The sequence below is a fragment of the Felis catus genome, chromosome B2 (assembly GCF_018350175.1).
Source record: "Felis catus isolate Fca126 chromosome B2, F.catus_Fca126_mat1.0, whole genome shotgun sequence".
NCBI lineage: Eukaryota > Metazoa > Chordata > Mammalia > Carnivora > Felidae > Felis > Felis catus.
This window is the reverse complement of record NC_058372.1, coordinates 74,698,164-74,719,783: the sequence shown is the minus strand read 5'-3', so window position 1 is coordinate 74,719,783 and position 21,620 is coordinate 74,698,164. Positions and strand designations below refer to the sequence as shown.

At 39.1% G+C, this 21,620-nt stretch overlaps 1 protein-coding gene across 1 annotated transcript in view; it reads left to right on the top strand.

Annotated features, from left to right (window-relative positions):
* ME1 (malic enzyme 1) overlaps positions 1-21,620 on the top strand; it is a 189,471-nt gene that overhangs the window by 55,226 nt on the left and 112,625 nt on the right. Inside the window, exon 4 of the mRNA XM_011282499.4 lies at positions 20,093-20,168. Within this exon, the coding sequence (XP_011280801.3) occupies positions 20,093-20,168 (76 nt within the window). The remainder of the gene's footprint in view (positions 1-20,092; positions 20,169-21,620) is intronic.

Genomic DNA, 21,620 nt, shown 5'->3' with positions numbered 1-21,620 from the left:
TATTTAGAGCAAGCACAAGAGGGCGAGGAGCAGAGAGAGAGGGAGAGAATCCCAAGCAGGCTCCACACTGTTAGCACGGAGACTAATGTGGGGCCTGAACCCATGAACTGTGAGATCATGACCTGAGACAAAATCAAGAGTCAGACACTCAACCAACTGAGCCACATAGGCGCCCCTATCTAAAATTTTATTCTTGATAGAAGTTTTACAAATAATGATTTTTATACTTTTTGTAATAATCCTATAAATATTTAAAAATGGTTATATTTTTCTCTTTGTGCTTCCTCTACTGCATTCTTTTAAAACTTATCCTTTAATGGTTTCCCTTTAAAACATTAAATTCTCTTTGATGTTCTTTTAAGACTCTTTTTTTTTTTATGTTTATTTATTTTGAGAGAGAGCCTGTGGGCAAGCCGGGGAGGGCCACAGAGAGAGAGAGAGTGCCTGAAGGTTCATCAATCCCATGAACCTGTGAGGTCGTGACCTGAGCTGAAATTAAGAGTCAGATGCCTAACTGGCTGAGCTACTGAGGTGCCCCTGTTCTTTTATGACCCTTTAAAAACCTCTGTATAATCAATTTAAATGTTATTATACCAAAGTTAATTTGATTGAAAATATATGGGACTTTACTATAATAACTGCCAGATTTTGACCTGAGCAAAAGCATATTCCGTCCTCTGACATAACCTAATTAGAGAAAAATCCATCGTGTGCATGGTAGTGGGAATGTGAACACCAGCAGCTGGGAGATGTTGGGGCCCATCTTAGAAACCTGCCCGCCACACATTTTCCCTCCTCAGGAGAATTGACTAGAAATAGAACTTTAAGTATTATCTATAATAAACAAAGCAAATTCGCAAGAGTATCATCGCAGAACAAAATCAACTAGTTACACCAAGAAAAATATTACTCATGTTAGTAATATTAGGATATTATGTGATAATAAAAAAGAAAAACCTTACTTTTGGAAGTAGCTGACTAGAGGAAATAGGAAATCTACCTTGTTCTTCTGGCCTCAATTAAAAAGTTTTTTTACTTCTATATTAGAATTGGTAATCAGTCACAAGGATGTCACTTTTCCTTTGGCCCTTGCACCTTCCACCGAGTCCTTCTCATCTACAGGCTCTGTCTCATTGTAGTTTTATTTCTGAGTAAGACAGACTGAAGTCCTTAAACCACTTTATTTTCTTTTCTCTTAAAGCTAGTGTATTCTTTTTTTTTTTTTAATTTTTAATGTTTATTTATTTTTGAGAGAGAGAGACACACACAGAGTGTGAGCAGGAGAAGGTCAGAGAGAAAGGGAGACACAGAATCTGAAGCAGGCTCCAGGCTCTAAACTATCAGCATAGAGTCCTATGTGGGGCTTGAGATCAGACCTGAGCTGAAGTTGGACGCTCAACCGACTGAGCCACCTAGGTGCCCCAAAGCTAGTGTATTCTTAACAATCATGGTTCTTCCTCAGACCTAGTGGCTCTGGTTCCCTCCTTATTTCTCAAATCCTTTGCTGTCATTAAGATCTGTGGCTCCCATATTAACACTGAGATCTCACACTGCTCATGTCTTGGGCCCCCAGTATTCCACGTCCTTGAACGAGGCATTGGCTCTGATTCTTGCAGTACTTTCCCAGGGACTTTTCCCTTAAATTTGGATTTCTTCTATTTGTTCCTTGGTCTTGTCATTTTCAGAAGAACCCCCCACCCCCCACCCCCCCACCAAAGTGTATACATGGGCCACATAGCTCCTGAGTGTTCTCCAGTCCAGTTTTTGGCACTAGCGTGTTAGCCACCGTTGGGTCAGCTGGTGCCATAGTCCTATCCGAACTACCTTCTTTTCTCCTTACCTACATTCTCTCTAAAAACTCCCTATTTCCTTCTTTTCTTTCTGTAAGAAAAGCAGGATTCCTGATTTTAAGAATTCATAATCTGGTAGGACAGACATAAGAAAGTGAAAAACTATGTGACAAATATGATAAGTGTTATGATAGAGAAAAACAGCCAGGTTCTATGGGATTGCAGAGAGGTTCCAACTCAGCTTGAATGTGGGTCAGGAAATAGTTTCAAGAGAAGGTAACACTTGAACTGCCTCTGATAAGCAATTAGAAGCTAGCCTGGCCATGAAGAGGAGCTGGAGGGATTGGAGGGATGCCTAAATGAATCCCTAAAAGACCATCCAGAGTTGAAAACTGGATAGTTTTCAGGCTGAATTAGTTGATCAAATGCCAGAAGCAAAGATGGGACTAAAAAGGGAGATAGATCAGACATTCAGCTGAAGCTAAGGCAAAGGGAACCTCAACAATTACTCCAAGGTGGGGAACAAAGCAGAATCCCTCAGCCTTCACTGTGTCTTAGAGTGAAAAAAACTTTTTTTTTTGAACCCTGGAGAATGCCAGCATTTAATGAAGAGGACTGAGTGGCCAGAAGGTGACAGCATGGGGGTAAACTAGACCACAAGACAGTGATACTGACACTTTACTCACTAATGAATAACGGAAGGCAGTTTATAGGTGGATAACTAGGAGCTGAAAGTTTCTTCAGAGTGAAGAAAAAAGTGTGCTCATCTGATAATAGTGTAGAGGGGTGGGAATGGGAGACAGGAGAAATATGAAGTAGCTTTAATGAGTAATCTAAGAATAGCCAATAGAAGACACTTAAGGAAGTCATGTTGAGTTGTGAGGACCTAGCTGACACTGGAGAGACTGTGAGTTCTTTTTTAATTATTCGTTTTATCTTAAAATTCCACAATAGTTGACATAGAGTGTTGTATTAGTATCAGGTGTACAATATAGTGATTTAACAATTCTGTGTATTACTCTTATTGTGCTTATTGTGATGTATACTCTTAATCCCTGTCAACTATTTCACACCCGCCCCCTTTCCCTCTGGTAACTATCAGTTTGTTCTCTATAGTCAAGTGTGTTTCTTGATTTGTCTCTCTTGTTTTTTCCCTTTGCTCATTTTTTTTTAGTTTGTTTCTTAAATTCCACGTGTGAGTAAAGTCATATGGTATTTGTCTTTCTCTGACTTAGCATTATACTCTCTAGCTCCATCCATCTCATTGCAAATGACAAGATTTCATTCTTTTTTATGTCTGAATAATATTTCATCATATATATGTGCCACGTCTTTTTTTTTATCAATTTATCGATTGATGGGAAACCTGAGGTTTTAATGGATCTAACACACCTGATTGAATGCCCTTTTCAAACATTATTCAAACATGCCTATTGACAGGCAGTAGGGCCTGAGGAAAAGAAAGGCAAATGGGTTGATTTAGATTTGAAGGTTTTCAGAAATGGTGTGATGGAAAGAGAAGAAAGCATGAGAGTTAAGACTAGTTGGTGGAATGGATAAAACCTAGCTGCATTAAGAAGGAAATTCAGTCACGGAGCACCTGGGTGGCTCAGCCGGTTAAGCGGTTAAGCGTCTGGCTTGGGTTCAGGTAATGATCTTGTAGTTCGTGAGTTTGAGATCTGCATCGGGCTTTGTGCTGACAGCTTGGAGCCTGGAACCTGCTTTGGATTCTGTGTCTCCCTCTCTCTCTGCACCCCCCCCCCCCCAAATAAACAAACATTAAAAAAAAAGAAGGAAATTCAGTCAGGATCGACTGATAATTTGAAGGGAAAAAAAAGCAGGTGTCAAAAGACAGGAGACCTTAACAAGGTCAAAGTGTAATAATAGCAAAAGTGTGATATTTGGAAAAGTATGAAGTGAGATATTAAATCCTCATATCACAGAGTATACTGAAATTTTAGATAGATTTTTTTTTAGAAAAAAGGGTAACAGAGAAAAGTAATTGATAAGACAGGATTTTGTGTGCTTAAATGTTAAGAAATCTGAAAGGAGAAAAATCCACTTGTTTCACCACATACAAATGGGAAACTACAACAAACAAAAGTCTAAAATAAACAATTAGGAAAATAATTTCCACAAGTACTATGAACAGAGGACATGAAAATGAAAATACTTCCAAGGTAAAATTCCTTAAAGATGTACTTGAGGTTGGTATTCCTCCAGTAGCCGAGAATAATTATAGCTTCTTTCTACATATCCAGTGTCAGTTTTGTCATGTTCCTCAGAGGTGACAGCAGCAGTCTGGCTGCGTCCTGTCTCTACTTCATGGCGCTTCAGTCTCCAATTAAAAGGGTGGGGACTACATTTAAAAAAAGGGGAGGCACCTGGTGGCTCAATAGGTTAAGCATCCGACTTCAGCTCAGGTCATGATCTCATGGTCTGTGAGTTCGAGCCCCATGTCAGGCTGTGTGCTGACAGCTCAGAGCCTGGAGCCTGCTTCAGATTCTATGTCTCCCTCTCTGTCTCTGCCCCTCCCCTGCTCGCTCTCTCTCTCTCTCTCTCTCTCTCTCTCTCAAAAATAAACATTAAAAAAATAAATAAAAGGGTGGGGACCCAGCATGGAGTGTTGGAGCCTGGGCAGGGTTAAGAACACCCACATAGAAGGGCAGCCTGAGTCAGGGTGTGAGAGCCAAGCAAGGTGTGAAGGGAGAGTCCTTGTAGGAGGGTGGTCCAGTGCTGGGTGTCAGAGCCCCAGTGGATGGAGAGGGCACCTGTGTAGGAGGGCTGCCTACTTCAGATATTGGAGCTTTAGTGAAGTGAGCAGGGTGTCTGCATGGGAAGGGAGACAGGATTGGTTTCATACAAGAGGACTGGTCAAATAAGTAAATATATTAAGCATAATGGGAGCTAGGTTTTTCACTATAGGAGAAAGTTGTTATAAGTGTGAAAACTGAAGGGAGAACACTAGAATGAGCCCTTAGGTGTTGAATTGGAATTGAGGGTATTAGTGTGACCATATGGTTTTCACCATAGATGAGATGGATAGGTATAGAAATGTATATATTATGTATGTATTATATATACACATAGGTATAGAAATATATATGTGTATAATACTCATACACATGTGTATACACATACATGTATGAAGTATATATGTACATACATATATTCTTTTTCTGTCCATTGAGTTGTCCTAGGAGCAGCAATACCCCAGTAACAATGAGCACATCTAGCACTCAGATCTGAGTACTGTTTCCATCAAAAGGAACCAGAGTTCCTTAGAGAAATTACTGATTCCAGGGCTGTGCCAGTAAAATTAAAAGATGAGCTGAGGACATCGGTACCAGAAAGTAAGGAAGTGCTCAAAGAATGTCCTTGTGGCAAAAGGACAAAGCAGCTAGCTTGAAGGGGTTCCCTCTGGCTAAATCTGGGACATTTTGAGCATCAAATAAATATTTGCTACCGATTAAAACCTATTGAGTAAAGTAATGAACAGGAGCCCACATTGATATCAATAAATAAATGAATAAATTGAAAATTGGACAGAGAAATGGGGAGTTTTGAAGAATCATCCCATAAAATGCTTGTTAATTACAAAGGGAAGAAAGAGTAACTTTGCAGTGAAGAAGCCTGGAAGATACCACCTTAATCAAGTGATCAGAGTGAACATCACCGATAATGGGACAGACCAGGAACAGTGCCACCTGATAGGATGCAGTGAGAAGAAGCCAATGTCACTTCTGTGATATTCTTGCAGTATATGTATAATCTGAATCTAGTCATGAGGAAATGCCACACAAACCCAAATTGAGGGACATTCCACAAAAATACTGACTTGTAACTTTAAAAGTATTAAGGTCATGACAGTCATGGAAAGACTGAGGAAATGTTCCACATCGAGGAGGACCAAAGAATCATGACAACTAAGTACAACATAGGACTTTGAACTGGACTTTTGTTATGCAGGACATCATTGGGACAAATGGTATAATATGAATGGTGTCTGAGAATCAGATGGTAGTAATGTGTTAGTATTAGTTTTTTTATTATACTTATGTAGGAGAATATTTTGTTTGTAGGAAATGCACTAAATTATTGACAGTGATGAGACATCATGTTGGCTCTCAAATAGTTAAATTCTTAATATACTTAGAAGTCCTCTAAGCATTTACTGCAGGAAATTAATATTAATCCATGCCTTCTTAACACTGCCCTCCCTTGAATTCCCTTGGCTTTAGAAACACTGGTGGTCTTTTAAATTGTTTTCTTTTCTTTTCTTTTCTTTTCTTTTCTTTTCTTTTCTTTTCTTTTCTTTTCTTTTCTTTACTCTCTTTCTTTCTTTCTTTCTCTTTCTTTCTTTCTCTTTCTTTATTTTCTTTCATTTCCTTTTCTTCCTTTTCTTTCATTTCCTTTTCTTCCTTTCCTTTACTTTTTTCTTTTCTTCCCTCTCTCCCTCCCTTCCTTCCTCTGTCCCTTGCCTTCCCCCTTCCCTTTCTTCCCTCCTTCCTTCCAGGACTCTTAGTCATCCTATTCTTTCATTGTGGGTACTAACTTGGAATGCTTTCCCCTTGGCCTTCACTTCTTTCTTCTTTAGCAAGCTATTCTCTTTTTCTTTTCTTTTTCAAATTGATCTAGTTTTTTTTTCTTTTTTTTAATTATAATTTTATTTATTTATTTTTTAATTTACATCCAAATTAGTCAGCATATAGTGCAATAATGATTTCAGGAGTAGATTCCAGTGATTCATCCCCTACATATAACATCCAGTGCTCATCCCATATTCTACTCTTTTGAACTGTAGGCATATAACTCCTAACTCTGTACCTTTATCCTAGGTATTTCTTGATTAGGCCTACATTTTACCTGAACTTAGGTTTCTTAAGCACTTTGTTTTCCCATTAGCTCAGATCTGCTGATATGACTCCACTTTGGGCTGACTTCCAGGACTCACTAGTGCATACTCACAATTTGTGAAAAATATGGGGTCTAATTTTCTTATTTCAAAAGATATTACAATGAGCTTCTGTAACGGAAGAGAGGATTCCTATAGAAAATAGTAGAGTGTTTGCCTCCTCCACTCGGTCAGGAGCAGGGTCATGAACTAATTTCCAAAAGAAAATTGAAGCCTAGTTATAATAGAGGGTTGCATGTTAGAATATGAATTCTATTTTGATATGAAATAAACTTCATTAGGGATTTATCTGAGGCAACATGAAGAATTAAGAATATTATCTCATAAATCTCTTTTGAGAGTGCAGTATATACAATGTTAGAGGTTATGAGAAAAGTTTGAAGTATGTACATGAGAAAATGACCCACATTTTGAAATTATCTTAGTTCTTACATGAACTAGACACAAAAGCATGAGTATTTTTAGTTTCCATATTTAATATACTTTGGATAAAAATGAAATATTCTAAATAAACTGATCAACAAAAACATGGGTGGAGAAGTGTTTATTGAAATTCCATTTATTTAAAAATATCATTGATAAATAACCTTCTGGTCTAAAGTTTTCATTTGTATATATGTAACTATATGTATATGTTGAGGATTAATGTTTTATATTCAACTCTATACCAGCAAGTATGAGTCATGTCCTGCTGATTTTTGGGTATCTCATTAGTTTTCTGATCAAGGAGATATTACATGAAGTTTTGCAAATTATTCCCCCAAAATGCTTGATTTGGTGGGACATTACAGATGCTTCATTTATTGAGCTCTCTGTAAGAGTAAGGACTTTAGCCACTAATGAATCTCTGCTCAGTATAAGAGATTACAGGTGGTTAAATGAATCTCCCAGTGAAATCATGCTCATATCTTTGTATAATAAACCTTGACATTTAATTTATGTAAATTTTAGTATCATTCGTTGTCCCTCTTGTTTTTATTTTTTTTTTTTTAAGATACTATTTCCTGAGACTAGTGGTGCTTGGAAAACCGTGGATAACTAACAAGTTCCCAAGAAATATTACTTAATGATATATTGCCAAGAACATTTTAGATAATTCAACAATTTGGACTTCTTTAAAAAGTCCAAAAATATTTCATTTTAATTTTAGAATAATTCATTGAGATCTTGTTGATTGCATAGTTGGATATGACAGGGATCCAAAAAAAATATGTTACTAATACAGAGCTTATTCTTATTTTGGAGAAACAAAATAAATTCATGTGAAATAGCAAAAAAAAGAAAAGAAAAAAAAAGAAAACCCAGGAAAGGATATAATTTAGTGCCAACTTGGCAAATTAATATTTTTGTTGAGTCAGACAATCATCAGTAATCTGCCTTTAGCACTTACTATCATACTATAACTTTTGGTTATTTAATAAGCCAGTGTAAATCTGGGCTTATTTCATGTTTTCTGTACTTTAAGAATTTTGGTTATAGAAGACTTATTTTTTCAGTACTATCATCAGCACGTATTGTTGGACACATACTATGTGCCAGCGTAGTTAAAGACATTGGAGTTACTAATGTGAGAAAAATAGAGTTTGTACTTAAGGAACTCATTGCATTGTGTGTATATGTATACTGGGGGTGGTGGTGGCAATGAGGAGACAGATAGTAAATGTGAAAAAATAAGATCGTTTCAGATACTTGGAAGTATTGTGAAGATGATCAAAATGTTAGCGTGGAGGTACTTTAATTGCTGTTATCAGAAAAGACCTGTTTGAGGAACTCACCTGAGAGTTGAGGCCTGAATGATTAGAGGAGTTAAGTAGTTGGCTAAAAACATAGTTTGGAGCTCAAGGAAGTGGTCTAGGTTGAAGACAGAAGTCTGAGAGTCATCATTATGAACATACTATTTAATGTCACGTCAAACACAGTTGAGAAGTCAAGTAAGATGAGAATTGAGCATTGACCTTTGCAGTCAGATGTGAGTTGTTAGTGACTTTGGTAAGAGTTGTTTTGGTGGAGAAGTGAGGGAAAAAAAAGGTTTATTAGTAGATTGAAGACAGAATGGGAGGTAAGAAAATAGAGACAGTAAGAATACATCAGTCTTGGAAGATGGCGGCGTAGGAGGACGCTGGGCTCACCGCGCATCCTGCTGATCACTTAGATTCCACCTACACCTGCCTAAATAAACCAGAAAACCGCCAGAAGACTAGCAGAACGGAGTCTCTGGAGCCAAGCACAGACGAGAGGCCCACGGAAGAGGGATAGGAAGGGCGCCGAGGCGGTGCGCTACACAGACTTGCAGGAGGGAGCTGGGGCGGAGGGGCGGCCCGCCCGCCAAGCAGAGCCCCTGAGTCTGGCTGGCAAAAGCGGAGGGGCCGGACGGAGTGTGTTCTGACAGCAAGAGGGACTTAACATCTGGAAGGTTATAAGCTAACAGCTCTGCTTGGAGAACGGGAGGGCTGGAGGACAACGGGAGGGAGAGTTGTTGAGCCCCGGACAACAGAGCCCAGATTGGTGGGGAATAAAGGCGCTCGACAGCGCCATCTCCCTCGCCCATCCCCCAGCCAAAATCCCAAAGGGAACCAGTTCCTGCCAGGGAACTTGCTTGCACCACGCAAACACCCAACGCTTTGCTTCTGCGGATCCATCCATCAGGCGGTCTGACCCCCTCCCGGTGCCGCAGGGCCCCTCCTGAAGCCTATCTCCGAAGGAAAAGCCAGCTGAGCCTGCCCCTCCGGCCCCTGTGCACCTTGCCGATCCATCCCAGCTAATATGCCAGATCCCCAGCACCACAAGCCTGGCAGTGTGCAAGTAGCCCAGATGAGCCACGCCACCCCACAGTGAATCCTGCCCCTAGGAGAGGGGAAGAGAAGGCACACACCAGTGTGACTGTGGCCCCAGCGATGGGCTGGGGGCAGACATCAGGTCTGACTGTGGCCCCGCCCACCAACGCAAGTTATTCAAGGCAGCAAAGGGAAAGTGCCCTGCAGTTCCGCACCACTCCAGGGACTATCCAAAATGACAAAACGGAAGAATTCCCCTCAAAAAACCGTCCAGGAAATAACAACAGCTAACGAACTGATCAAAAACAATTTAAACAGTATAGCAGAAAGTGAATTTAGAATAATAGTCATAAAATTAATCGCTGGGCTTGAAAACAGTATAAAGGACAGCAGAGAATCTATTGCTACAGAGATCAGGGGACTAAGGAACAGCCAGGAGGAGCTAAAAAATCCTATCAATGAGCTGCAAAATAAAATAGAGACAACCACGGCTCAGATTGAAGAGGCAGAGGAGAGAATAGGTGAACTAGAAGATAAAATTATGGAAAAAGAAGAAGCTGAGAAAAAGAGAGATAAAAAAATCCAGGAGTATGAGGGGAAAATTAGAGAACTAAGTGATGCACTAAAGAGAAATAATATACGCATGATTGGTATTCCAGAGGAGGAAAAGAGAGGGAAAGGTGCTGAAGGTGTACTTGAAGAAATAATAGCTGAGAACTTCCCGGATCTGGGGAAGGAAAAAGGGCATTGAAATCCAAGAGGCACAGAGAACTCCCTTCAGACGCCACTTGAATCGATCTTCTGCACAACATATCATAGTGAAACTGGCAAAATACAAGGATAAAGAGAAAATTTTGAAAGTAGCTAGAGATAAACGTGCTCTAACATATAATGGTGCTCTAACATATAAAGGGAGACCTATAAGACTTGTGACCGATCTCTCTACTGAAACTTGGCAGGCCAGAAAGGAATGGCAGGAGATCTTCCATGTGATGAACAGAAAAAATATGCAGCTGAGAATCCTTTATCCAGCAAGTCTGTCATTTAGAATAGAAGGAGAAATAGAGGTCTTCCCAAACAAACAAAAATTGAAGGAATTCGTCACCACTAAACCAGCCCTACAAGAGATCTTAAGGGGGATCCTGTGAGACAAAATACCAGAGACATTGCTACAAGCATGAAACCTATGGGCATAACAATGACTCTAAACCCATATCTTTCTATAAAAACACTGAATGTAAATGAACTAAATGCGCCAACCAAGAGACATAGGGTATTAGAATGGATAAAAAAACAAGACTCATCTATTTGCTGTCTACAAGAGACTCATTTTAGACCTAAGGACACCTTCAGATTGCGAGTGAGGGGATGGAGAACTATTTAACATGCCACTGGAAGTCAAAAGAAAGCTGAAGTAGCCATACTTACATCAGACAAACTAGACTTTAAATTAAAGGCTGTAACAAGAGATGAAGAAGGGCATTATATAATAATCACAGGATCTATCCATCAGGAAGAGCTAACAATTATAAATGTCTATGCTCCGAATACAGGAGCCCCCAAATACATTAAACAATTACTCATAAACATAAGCAACCTTATTGATAAGAATGTGGTAATTGCAGGGGACTTTAACACTCCCCTTACAGAAATAGATAGACCATCCAGACACACGGTCAATAAAGAAACAAGGGCCCTGAATGAGACATTGGATCAGATGGACTTGACAGATATATTTAGAACTCTGCATCCCAAAGCAACAGAATATACTTTCTTCTCGAGTGCACATGGAACATTCTCCAAGACAGATCACATACTGGGTCACAAAACAGCCCTTCATAAGTATACAAGAATTGAAATCATACCATGCATACTTTCAGACCACAATGCTATGAAGCTTGGAATCAACCACAAGAAAAAGTCTGGAAAACCGCCAAAAGCATGTAGGTTAAAGGACACCCTACTAAAGAATCAGTGGGTCAACCAGGCAATTAGAGAAGAAATTAAAAAATATATGGAAACAAATGAAAATGAAAATACAACAATCCATACACTTTGGGATGCAGTGAAGGCAGTCCTGAGAGGAAAATTCATTGCAATCCAGGCCTATCTCAAGAAACAAGAAAAATCCCAAATACAAAATTTAACAGCACACCTAAAGGAAGTAGAAGCAGAACAGCAAAGACAGCCTAAATCCAGCAGAAGAAGAGAAATAATAAAGATCAGAGCAGAAATAAACAATATAGAATCTAAAAAAACTGTAGAGCAGATCAATGAAAGAAGAGTTGGTTTTTTGAAAAAATAAAATTGATAAACCTCTAGCCAGGCTTCTCAAAAAGAAAAGGGAGATGACCCAAATAGATAAAATCATGAATGAAAATGGAATTATTACAACCAATCCCTCAGAGATACAAGCAATTATCAGGGAATACTATGAAAAATTATATGCCCACAAACTGGACAACCTGGAAGAAATGGACAAATTCCTAAACACCCACACGCTTCCAAAACTCAATCAGGAGGAAATAGAAAGCTTGAACAGACCCATAACCAGCGAAGAAATTGAATCGGTTATCAAAAATCTCCCAACAAATAAGAGTCCAGGACCAGATGGCTTCCCAGGGGAGTTCTACCAGACGTTTAAGGCAGAGGTAATACCTGTTCTTCTCAGGCTATTCCAAAAAATAGAAAGGGAAGGAAAACTTCCAGACTCATTCTATGAAGCCAGTATTACTTTGATTCCTAAACCAGACAGAGACCTAGTAAAAAAAAGAGAACTACAGGCCAATATCCCTGATGAATATGGATGCAAAAATTCTCAATAAGATACTAGCACATCGAATTCAATGACATATGAAAAGAATTATTCACCATGATCAAGTGGGATTCATTCCTGGGATGCAGGGCTGGTTCAACATTCGCAAATCAATCAACGTGATACATCACATTAATAAAAGAAAAGAGAAGAATCATATGATCCTGTCAATCGATGCAGAAAAGGCATTTGACAAAATTCAGCACCCTTTCTTAATAAAAACCCTCGAGAAAGTCAGGATAGAAGGAACATACTTAAAGATCATTAAAGCCACTTATGAAAAGTCCACAGCTAACATCATCCTCAATGGGGAAAAACTGAGAGCTTTTTCCCTGAGATCAGGAACACGACACGGATGTCCACTCTCACCCCTGTTGTTTAACATAGTGTTGGAAGTTCTAGCATCGGCAATCAGACAACAAAAGGAAATCAAAGGCATCCAAATTGGCAAAGATGAAGTTAAGCTTTCACTTTTTGCAGATGACATGATATTATACATGGAAAATCTGATAGATTCCACCAAAAGTCTGCTAGAACTGATACATGAATTTAGCAAAGTTGCAGGATACAAAGTCAATGTACAGAAATCAGTTGCATTCTTATACACTAATAATGAAGCAACAGAAAGACAAATAAAGAAACTGATCCCATTCACAATTGCACCAAGAAGTATAAAATACCTAGGAATAAATCTAACCAAAGATGTAAAAGATCTGTATGCTGAAAACTATAGAAAGCTTATGAAGGAAATTAAAGAAGATATAAAGAAATGGAAAAACATTCCGTGCTCATGGATTGGAAGAATAAATACTGTCAAAATGTCACTACTACCCAAAGCTATCTACACATTCAATGCAATCCCAAACAAAATTGCACCAGCATTCTTCTCGAAACTAGAACAAGCAATCCGAAAATTCATATGGAACCACAAAAGGCCCCAAATAGCCAAAGTAATTTTGAAGAAGAAGACCAAAGCAGGAGGCATCACAATCCCAGACTTTAGCCTCTACTACAAAGCTGTCATCATCAAGACAGCGTGGTATTGGCACAAAAACAGACTCATAGACCAATGGAATAGAATAGAAACCCCAGAACTAGACCCACAAACGTATGGCCAACTCATCTTTGACAAAGCAGGAAGGAACATCCAATGGAAAAAAGACAGTCTCTTTAACAAATGGTGCTGGGAGAACTGGCAGCAACATGCAGAAGATTGAAACTAGACCACTTTCTCACACCATTCACAAAAGTAAACTCAAAATGGATAAAGGACCTGAATGTGAGACAGGAAACCATCAAAACCCTAGAGGATAAAGCAGGAAAAGACTTCTCTGACCTCAGCTGTAGCAATTTCTTACTTGGCACATCCCCAAAGGCAAGGCAATTAAAAGCAAAAATGAACTACTGGGACCTTATGAAGATAACTTCTGCACAGCAAAGGAAACAATCAACAAAACTAAAAGGCAACCAACAGAATGGGAAAAGATATTTGCAAATGACATATCAGACAAAGGGCTAGTATCCAAAATCTACAACGAGGTCACCAAACTCCACACCCGAAAAACAAATAACCCAGTGAAGAAATGGGCAGAAAACATGAATAGACACTTCTCTAAAGAAGACATCCAGATGGCCAACAGGCACATGAAAAGATGCTCAACGTCGCTCCTCATTAGGGAAATACAAATGAAAACCACACTCCGATATCACCTCATGCCAGTCAGAGTAGCCAAAATGAACAAATCAGGGGACTATAGATGCTGGAGAGGATGTGGAGAAACGGGAACCCTCTTGTACTGTTGGTGGGAATGCAAATTGGTGCAGCCGCTCTGGAAAACAGTGTGGAGCTTCCTCAAAAAATTAAAAATAGACCTACCCTATGACCCAGCAGTAGCACTGCTAGGAATTTATCCAAGGGATACAGGAGTACTGATGCATAGGGCCACTTGTACCCCAATGTTCATAGCAGCACTCTCAACAATAGCCAAATTATGGAAAGAGCCTAAATGTCCATCAACTGATGAATGGATAAAGAAATTGTGGTTTATATACACAATGGAGTACTACGTGGCAATGAGAAAGAATTTGTAGCAACATGGATGGAACCGGAGAGTGTTATGCTAAGTGAAATAAGCCATACAGAGAAAGACAGATACCATATGTTTTCATTCTATGTGGATCCTGAGAAACTTCACAGAAACCCATGGGGGAGGGGAAGGGAAATAAAAAGGAGGTTAGAGGGGGAGAGCACCAAAGCATAAGAGAGTCTTAAAAACTGAGAACAAACTGAGGGTTGATGCGGGGTGGGAGGGAGTGGGGGGTGGGTGATGGGTATTGAGGAGGGCACCTTTTGGGATGAGCACTGGGTGTTGTATGGAAATCAATTTAACAATAAACTTCATATATTGAAAAAATTAAAAAAAATAAAAATAAAAACATAAAGCCAATTAGCTCTAAAAAAAAAATAAAATAGAATACATCAGTCTTTGAAGGGTTTTGCTCTGAAGAGAGGAAAATAGAGGACAAAACCCAGTCTTTTCAGAAGACAGATAATATTAAGGCAGGTTGTTATGCCAGTAAGAATGATCCAGTAGAGAAAGTGATGGTATAGCATAGAGATGGGATAATTGTAGGAATGAAGCCCTTGAAAAGCTGTGATGGAGTAGAATCTAGAGTGCATGTGAGAGGTTGGCCTTGGCAATAGGAAATTTCTTCCACTGTAACAGGAGGGAAGGCAGAAATTCAGAGCAACACAATGGATAAAATGTAGTGTTTTCAATAAATGGTGCTGGAACAACTGGACATCCACGTGCAAAAAGATGAATCTAGGCAGACTTTATATCTCTCACAAAAATTAACTTAAAATGGATTACAAACCTAAATGTAAAACATAAAACTATAAAACTCCTAGAAGATAACATAGGAGAAAATCTAGGTGACCTCAGTTATGGCAATGACTTTTTAGATACAACACCACAGGCACAATCCACTGAAAGAAATAATGGATGAGCTGTACTTCATTAAAATTTAAAATTTCTGCTTTCTTTTGCTTAAAAATTTTTTAAAAATGTTTATTCAACTTTGAGAGACAGAGTGCGAGCAGGGGAGGGGCAGAGAGAGAGAGGGAGACACAGAATCTGAAGCAGGCTCCAGGCTCTGAGCTGTCAGCGCAGAGCTTGACATGGGGCTTGAGCTCATGGACCGCGAGATCATGACCTGAGCTGAAGTCGGATGCTCAACTGACTGAGCCACCCAAGCGCCCCATTAAATTTCTGCTTGCTGAAAGATACTGTCGGGGTGACTGACTGGCTCAGTTGGTAGACTATGCAACTCTTGATCTTTGGGTGTGATTTTGAGTCCCACATTGGCAGTGAGTTTACTTAAAAAAAGACACTGTGATGAGAATGAAAAGACAAGCCACATATTTGGAAAAAATATTTGCAAGAGATATATCTGACAAAGGACATTATCCCAAATATACAAATAACTCTTAAAAAATCAACCATAAGGAAACAACCCAATTTAAAAATGGGCCAAAGACCTTGACAGTCACCTCACCAAAGAAGATATATTAATGGCAAATAAGCATGTTAAGAGATACTCCACATTTCACTTCATCAGGGAAATACAAACTAAAACAATACTGAGCTACCACTACACGTTTATTAGAATGACAAAATCCAGAACACTGACAACACCCAAGTACTGGTCAGGATATAGAGCAAGAGGAACTCTCATTCATTTCCGGTGGGAAGGCAAAACAATACAGCTACTTTGGAAGACAGTTTGTGAGTTCTTAAAACCTCCTCTTATCATACAATCCAGTAATTGCATTCCTGATATTTACCCAAAGGAATTAAAAACTTATGTCTGCACAAAAACCTGCACACAAAAGTTTTTAGTAGCTTTATCATAATTTCCAGAACCTGGGAGCAACCAATATGGCCTTCAGTAGGTGGATGGGTAAACAAACTGTGGTATATTCAGACAATGGAATATTACTCAGTGTTAAAAAGAAATGAGCTATGAAGCCATGAAAAGACATGGAGGAACTTTTTACTAAGTGAAAGAAGCCAATCTGAAAAGATTATAAACTGTATGATTTCAGCTATATGACATTTTAGACAAGGGAAAACTTTGGAAACAGTAAAAAGATCAGTGGTGGCTGGGGGCTTGAGAGGGAAGGATAAATAGGTAGAACAGAGAGGACATTCAGAGCCGTGAATCTACTCTGTATGATACTACGATTGTGGCTACATATCACTATAAATATGTCCAAACCCACAGAATGTACAACACTAAGAGTGAACCCTAATGGAAACTATGTATTCTGGGTGGTAATGATGTGTTAGTGTCCACTGTGGTGTGAAGGATGTTGTCGGTGGGGGTTGGAGGTGAGGAGGCCGGTAGTCATGTGGAGGGGAGGCAGGAAGTTTATGAGAAATCTCTATAACTTCTGCTAATTTTGCTGTGAACCTAAAACTGCTAAAAAAAATCTATTTTAAAAGATGCAGATGGGTTAGTGGAGTTTATATTAGAGAGATGAGTTAGTTTTCACCTTGTTGGATCTAAGAAGATTTGCTCATCAGCTGAGAGAGGGAGATGGGTGTAGGAGGTAAGGGGAAAAGAGAAAGTGTGAAATGGCCCTCTCAGAGACTGCTAAGTTGAATTTGCTGGGAAATCATAGTGGTAAATTTTGCAAAAGAAGAGTGCCAATTTGGGGCACCTGGCTGATTTAGATGGATGAATGTACGGCTCTTGATCATGTGGTTGTGAGTTCAAGCCCCGTATTGTGTGTAGATATTACTCAAATAAATAAACTTAAAAAAAGTGCCAAATTGAGATTTCTGGCCATAAGTAGGAAGTGAATCTTAACAATGTTTTTAATTTTCTATAACAGTACTTTAACCAACCAATAGCAGGAGGGATGTCTATTACCTGGATTGTGGTCTTGAAATATCATTTTCTGCAGAAGAAAACAGGGATTCTTAAAGAAATGGCTCATGGGCCTTGGGCAGACCTTTTAGAGACAAAAAGGAACATTTTGTCATAACCAAGATCAAGGAAGCTGTCCAAAACTATAGTCATGTGAAAAGGACTCAGGCCAACATGAAGAGTCTTCCACTAAGTATGGGACAATTTTAGTATCAATAAAGAAAGTAACTGTGATGGATTAAAACACATCAAATATGTTTAAATCCATGAGTTTATTTTGATCACACACACACACACACACACACACACACACACACACACACACACACTTTAGTGGAAATTCTTGAAGGATTCTAACAAATGGCCTCTTTATTTGAAAAACTGGTAAATAAAGGGGTGCGTGGGTGGCTCAGTCAGTTAAGCATCCAACTCATTTATTTTTTTATTATTTTTTTAATGTTTATTTTTGAGAGAGACAGAGCGCGAGCAGGGGAGGGGCAGAGAGGGAGAGAGAAACACAGAATCTGAAGCAGGTTCTAGGCTCCAAGCTATCAGCACAGAGCCCGGTGTGGGGCTTGAACTTCCAAAAGAGAGCTCGTGACCTGAGCCAAAGGTGGATGCTTGACCAACTGAGCCACTCAGGCGCCCCTAAGCATCCAACTCTTGATCTTGATCTTGCTCAGGTCATGATCTGACGGTTTGTGAGATTGAGCCCCGCATTGGGCTTGGCACTGACAGTGCAGAGTCTACTTGGGGTTCTCTTTCCCTCACCCTCTGCCCCTTGTCCACTAGTGCACGCACGCATGTGTGCGCGCGCGCACACACACACACACACACACACACTCTCTCTCTCTCTCAAAATAAATAAATAAACATTAAAATAAAACTGGTAAGTAAAGAGGAAGAATCCAGCTTTTTTATCAGCTTTACCATTGGGTAACCAAACAATAGGTGTGGTGAAATTTCTCTTTAAAGAAGAGTTTCAGCAAATGAGGAATGATTGACAGAATTGGAATATTCCATTGTAATCCCTAATGAATTAATGAATTTAGATATTAAGCATTAGCAGCTGTGGCAATCACACAAAACACTGCAAGATACTGTAACTGAACCAATGTGAGTTTGCTCGTTTGTGCATCAGAAACTGCACTGGGTTAGGTTATCTCACAAAAGTACTTTATTTGCAGCAAATAAGGAGATCATGGGGAATGGCTTCCAAAGCCATGACTCCTGAGCAAGGGTGGTTGGGTTTCTTTTGTTTAGAGTTAGGATGAGCATTTAGACAGGGCTGCCTTGTCATCATTGTATGTAGAGGCAAGCATAAGGTCATGCATGTGCCTTAAGGAAACATGTCTATACATACATTGTGTGTTATGTAAATGGAGCTTGTGCCTCCTCCCTGGGCAGAGATTCTAGTATTAGAACAAGATAAAGGTAGTTGTTGGTCACTCTGGAGGTCATTCCAGGATCCATCCACTCAGGTGTGAGTCGGGTTAAATCCACACTAGTCTGGGTAGTCTGGGCCGGCTGGTCAGGATAGGCTCTGTTGCTCAAGAGAAAGTTTTACTTTCCATTTGCCTCAGTTAAGAGATAAGCTGGAAAGAAGAGGTAAGGAAAAATAGAGGACAAATGTCAGTGAGTACAAGCAGGTGGACAGGAAGGATCAAGTCTTGAGGTCTAGCTGGTGATAATACTATGCATCTTCTGATAACACCCAACTATGAAGTGTCTTATAAAAAATGGACACGAATCTCATTAAGCCTTTAAATTCAATTACCAATTTCTCAAGAAATACAGAAGAAAGAGTAATTTGTTAATCTATACCATAGGAATTTAATCAGCAAAATTCAGATTATGGGAAACTTTAGAAGACAGATTGTGTCTAGAGATGGCTTTTCATTTGGATGATAGAACTATAAGTTAAAGAAAAGAGACCATAAAAGTTGGGACAGTTGGTACTCTTAGGAGGGGAGGGGGGTTTTGATTGGGAGAAACATGTGGAGGGTTTCTGGGATGCCGGCAAGGCTCTCTCTGCTTAAATGCTATTATGTACAAACGTGGTTGCCTTATAAAAATTCACTAAGCTGTACATTGGTTGTATCTGGCTCTCTGTATTTGAGTTACATTTAACAATACTAAAGTAAAGCTTTTAAATGAGATTAAGATACTGAAGTTCATTTTTAATTTTAATTTTCAGTTAGTTGTTAGGTTTTCATAGTAAATGGGAGGCAGGAGAGGCAGTGTTAAAGACTTCAATTGAGTCTTAACAGAGTTGAAAACAGCAACTAAGACTGCAAATCAAAGAATTGTAACTTGGGTATTTAAACTTAAAAAAAAAAGAAAGAAAAAAGTAAGTTTCACACAAAAGGAGTGCCCAGCATTCGTCAGTCACTCCAGCCAGTCAGTGACTCCAGTCACTCCAATACAGGCTTTCATCTTCACACTGTGACTATGTAATCAAGTGAAGTGTATACTGAAAATGCCTGTTTACATATACTTCATCTTTTTCTAAGTGCTTTTACGTATATTATTTAATGAAAACCTAAATAAATCTATGAGTGGAATCGAATGCTATTCTCTGTATATAAAAGAGTGAATGCTTCTTTAATTACAAAATCTTAAGGAATATGTAATAAGAATGAACCTTTATTATTATAATCTACCTTTAATGTCAATACATTATTTAAGGTAATTTCTCCCTAATTTATAAGATTCCTAGCTTTTAAATGTGTAAGGAAATAATTTTCACTAGTTTGATAAAAATGGAGGTGTATCAAACAAATTTGAAAAAAAATTTAAATATTCATGGTAGTTTCACAAGTCTGAAGTAAATTAAAACTACCTTTTTTTTTTTTTCTGTCAGGGGTCTCTTTATTAGTATCCATGACCAAGGGCATATTGCTTCAGTTCTTAATGCGTGGCCAGAAGATGTCATCAAGGTAAGTTATCTAATTTTTCTACTGTGGCAAATTTGTTCTTTTTTCTATCCTGTAACATGCTGACAATTTTCATGATATCAGATAGCATTCACTAGCTTTTCTAGTGAATGTCACCTAATTTATATTCCTTTAATTTTTGCATACTGGATTAATTTTATTCTGATACCATTTAGAGACTAAGTTTCCCCATTATTTTTATCTAAGTTCTTAGTATTTCTTTGTTTATTATAAATGATAAGTGTTGAATAAATGTTGAAGTTGCCTCTGAATTTCTTTAAGCAAAATCCTTTTTCACATTTGTTGGGTTTAATCATCCACTAAGAGGAACACAGGTAGACAAAAAATCCATTTCCTTTACCATTTCCTTTACCATTGTGACCTTAAGTGGCTCATCTGACTTTCCTCTGTGAGTGAGCTAATGAAAATAAAATAAGAATAGTATCCAGCATTTAGTAGCTTTCAGTGCGAGACACTACCTGGATTAACTCTTACAATTATCACAATAATTCAGTGAGGAAAGGAAAGGGGAGCGTGCTCCACAGTAGTGCAGGGTGGCAGTTGGAAGGTGCATGCAGGCCTCAGAGCCCTTGCTCTTGGACATGGACCCTGTCACCTTCCTTGTCTCAGGAATGTGAGAAGTACTTGTCCCTGCCTTGGCTCTTGTTCGTCTGTCCATCCTTCCTTCTTTCCTTCCTTCCTTCCTTCCTTCCTTCCTTCCTTCCTTCCTTCCTTCCTTCCTTCCTTCCTTCCTTCCACGTGCCAAGCACTTTGTGCTATGTTTTTGGAGTAAGAATGAACAAACTGATACTTTTTAGGGGTGCCAGAGGCACTTCAGCTGTGACTACTTTTTTTAAAATTAATTAATTAATTATTATTATTATTACTATTTTTAAAAAATTTACATCCAAGTTAGTTAGCATATAGTGCAACAATAATTTCAGGGGTAGATTCCTTGATGCCTCTTACCCATTTAGCCCATCCCCCCTCCCACAACCCCTCCAGTAACCCTCTGTTTGTTCTCCATATTTAAGAGTCTCTTGGGGCACCTGGGTGGCGCAGTCGGTTAAGCATCCGACTTCAGCCAGGTCACGATCTCGCGGTCCGTGAGTTCGAGCCCCGCGTCAGGCTCTGGGCTGATGGCTCAGAGCCTGGAGCCTGTTTCCGATTCTGTGACTCCCTCTCTCTCTGCCCCTCCCCCGTTCATGCTCTGTCTCTCTCTGTCCCAAAAATGAATAAACATTGAAAAAAAAAATTAAAAAAAAAAAAAAAGAGTCTCTTATGTTTTGTCCCCCTCCCTGTTTTTATATTATTTTTGCTTCCCTTCCCTTGTGTTCATCTGTTCTGTGTCTTAAGGTCCTCATATGAGTGAAGTCATATGATTTTTGTCTTTCTCTGACTAATTTCACTTAGCATAATACCTTCCAGTTCCATCCATGTAGGTGCAAATGGCAA